Here is a 3,845-nt window from a genome sequence, read left to right as displayed (position 1 = left end):
TAACTGGATATCTTCAGATATACTGTCCATTTAAAGTAAGGGTTCTGTTCCACACTTCCCAAAAAAACTATTATCTTCAAAATGTTGATTATTCTAATTGATGGCATTTTAGAATCACCAGAATTACCCTGAATCCCAGTCTCAATTGTTGCATTAATCATTAAATTTACTGAATGTATTTACAACAATGTACTTGTGTTATGTTCACTTTATAATAGTCCCGAAAGGAAATGTTAATAAATAGACCAACCTAACTTGTAACGAGCAGGATGAATTTGCACACTGTTCACTAAGTATTGAAAAGAATTTGTTCTCTTGGCATATTAACAATGCTGGAACTACGTTGTTTATACTTTTTGATTACTGGACCCCCTTCTTCACATCCAATGCTGATGTAAACTTCAGCCAACAAACACTGGTGTTTTTTCACAATAAATTTAAATTCATGATACTGAATTAATAAAGTTTCACTATACTCAAATTGAAAACCAGATACATGAAACTCAGCTGATGGTAACAAAATGTCAGCAAAATAAATTCACAAGTTCTTCTTGGAACACCACAAATAAATGACATTATTTACTACTCTGTTGCATCAAGGTCTAAACACCACAGTTATTACCAATGTGGCATATTTGTTTTCTTTTTAAGTAGTATTATCAGTCTCACCCAGCTAGAAATACTAGTGACTGGAATCCTTATTTACTTAATAATACTTAATTAGCATCTTCTTGCTTCTATATAGGATCTTAGTATCTTTTCAGAATTCCCCTATGTGTACTCTGTCTACATGAAGTACTAAGCTGTGAATACACCTGGAAAACAGCTCATTCTCTAGAGCCAAAAGCAACCTTACACAAAGCACAACAACGTACTACCTACAGTTTCTGAGAGATTCCACAAAACTCTTCTCAGAAATTTATTCTCAACAGCCTCCCATAGTTTACAAAATTTCTACCATTACAATCAGTTTGAGTTAAGGTAAAAGTCCCATCACAAAATAACTTGGGGATGGGAACAGGGGGAAGGAAGGTTAAGAGATTTAACAAAGCCAAACACTCATTATCACATAGGGTTTAATTTCCTCTAAGTATTTTTAACTATTACATAGCAAAGTTCTATGACCAACAGGGAATGCTAGGGCCAGACAAAACATTCTAAGCAGGAATAGAGAGAAATGAAGAAAAGCCAAAGTTTGGAACAAGGCCTGTAGAGTACCACCAAGAGAAAAATCAGGACAGGGGTTGAGGGGAGGAAGACGGTTATTCTTCTATTTATTGCCGTCGGTTTGCTGTATGTATCTTTAAAAACATAATGTAAAACAATAAATAGATCAAATTATTTTGATTTCCAGCAAATGTCATTAGCAAGATGTTTTTACTGAATTTTTCTACTTTCCATTGTTTTAATCCAAGAAGATTCAAAATGAAACAGCACTAGTTTTGCTAACTGAAGTAACTTTTTCTCCTGGGATAACCTAAATGAGTATTTTTCATCTCCACTGCCACCATCATTCTCTTTCATTTTTAAGGTTTAGAACTGATCAGGGTCTCTGAATACATGCTAGCAGATTCTATAAACCTCAAAAATAACATAGTTGAGACAAACTCAACCTACCTCTCTAAAGCTGCATTCTAAAAGTACAATTAAGAAAACAGTCACATCATATTACTACAAACCACAAGCACATCTTTATTTGTAAATAGCAATCTGTTATACAACAAAAGCCAGATGACACTAACAATGGTAACTGTAAGCAAATGCCACGGCATGCCATGGTAATAACAATCTGAATATTTATTTCTGTATGCATATATAGTAAATAATACTACACATACTTTGTAAAAAAGAGAAAACTTAAGGGGCACAAATACTTCCTCAAGGATAACTTCTTTTCTGTATTAAAGAATGAGTTAAATAGCCATTGAGATGAAGTTCTAACAAAATTTCGAATAAATCATTGTTTCTAAACTCCGTATTACCTAATTTTTGGAAATTAAATCACTTGTTAGTAGGTTTCACATCCAGCATACCCATACTTTCCATTCATTCAATATGTGTATACATATTCAAGAGGAAATATTATTTCACAGAAGGCTAATAATCAAAATAGATTATCTCAAATAACTAATCACAAAAATCTTATGTACGACAAAATGTTGAATCCAACCTTGGATAATGCCTTTCATGCCAATAATATAAAGTCTACAAGAAAACACAGGATAAACAACAACAGGGTATCCACCTTAAAATCAGGATTCATCAACAAAACTTCTATAAACAAAATTTCACATTTCACATCTCACACCAGGATCTCTATCAAAACAAATGCAAAATTAACTTTTCCTATTTTGAGTCTATTATCCACATAGTATGTAAATAAAATTTTTGAAATTATGGGAGGGTGTGTGTATCTAAAATGAAAAGTCATTTATAATGATACAGCATTGAAAAAAACCAAGGCAAAGTAGCCTTGGAATGGTTGAGTGGGCTCTTCCATTTGCTCTTCCATTCTAACTGGTAGAGACACTAAGCGAGAAAGTATAAACATTTATTTTTACATGTTCACCTGATGACTTTACATTTACATTAAGAATCCACATCCTGTGATTTAAAACAGGGAATGTGACCCTATGTGTGCACAAGTGTTTTTTTAATTGCCAACACATTCACTAGTATCATTTGAATTGTAAGTTTTACATTGCTTTGATCTTAACCTAGATTAGAGCTACATCTAAACTTCACACATTAAGGAGACAGTTATCATTCTCTAATATTCCAGCAAAGGGTCTCAATTTTTGAAAATGTCAACAGAAGCCTTTCATGCAAAACACAGCTCTCTCAAATAAATCTGAATGGACTGTTTCCATGAAAATCCATGCCCGCAGGAAAAATAAAATAGCTGTGCATCTCTCTGCAGCCCTATTTCAAATAATTTTTGCAGAGCTATTTCCTTATTATTTTCATGGGTGTATGAATCCTGCACAGAAACTGAAGCAGGAATGATTCCAGTATAACCAAAACAAAAGAAGGTATTTTGTTCTTTCTGAAAAAACGGAACACAGTTTCCCCCATCACCACTGTCACTCACACAGAAAAATTACTTTAGGAATTGAGTAAACCTCTAAGGAGAAAGAATCATTTCTGAAACCCCAGAGGGACTTGTGTATCATGGTCTTTGGGCTGCTGGGTTTACTTCACTTTCAAGTGCTCATGGTGCAAACGACTTGACTGCCTTGCACTCTAGCTGCATGCTCTGGTCACATTAGATACCATCTCTGTTCTACACACCACATACACACATTACACCAGCCAGAGCTGTTTCCAATTTCAGAGGCCCGCTCCGCGCACAGCTCATCCCCATCCCTGCTTTGCTTGGTGTCCTGATCCCCAGGAATGAGAGATACTACTTAATCCAGGCAGGTCTGCTCTGCTGCCTCATCCTTCCAGGATTCATAGGATGGTTCCTCCCCCACTACACCTAGGAATACAAGGAGGCCGGTGGATCCCCGTGCGATAGAGAGAACAACCACAGCCTGTCCCCTTCCTCACTCCGCACATCCCAGTTTCTCTTTGCCAGCAACCTCAGTGCCATCCTCGCCAGGAGTTTATCATCCCGGAGGCGGGGAAGAGGAGGCAGTAAAAGGAATCAAACAGCCCGTTACAAAAAGGATGCCAGGGCACGGAGGAAGCAGGCGGAATGAGGTTATCACTTGGGAGGTGTGCACAAGTGGAGAACCCTTCAAGAGCAATGACAGGTCGGCGGGGGCCTGCCTGGGATGGCAAGGGAGGCTAGAGAAGTGGTTTTCGTGTCTCTCCCCGGGGCGTGCGGGGGAAATCCCGGG

The 3,845-nt window shown here is 37.2% G+C and overlaps 1 protein-coding gene across 1 annotated transcript in view; it reads left to right on the top strand.

The window, feature by feature from the left end:
* Positions 1-2,156: 2,156 nt before the first annotated feature.
* The window catches only part of LOC105529929, a 15,333-nt gene continuing 13,644 nt past the window's right edge, over positions 2,157-3,845 (top strand). Inside the window, exon 1 of the mRNA XM_011967211.1 lies at positions 2,157-2,237. Coding sequence (XP_011822601.1) covers positions 2,157-2,237 — 81 coding nt within the window. The remainder of the gene's footprint in view (positions 2,238-3,845) is intronic.

Source organism: Mandrillus leucophaeus, unplaced genomic scaffold (genome assembly GCF_000951045.1).
Source record: "Mandrillus leucophaeus isolate KB7577 unplaced genomic scaffold, Mleu.le_1.0 Scaffold792, whole genome shotgun sequence".
NCBI classification, from domain to species: Eukaryota; Metazoa; Chordata; class Mammalia; order Primates; family Cercopithecidae; genus Mandrillus; species Mandrillus leucophaeus.
This window is presented reverse-complemented; position numbering and strand designations above follow the sequence as displayed.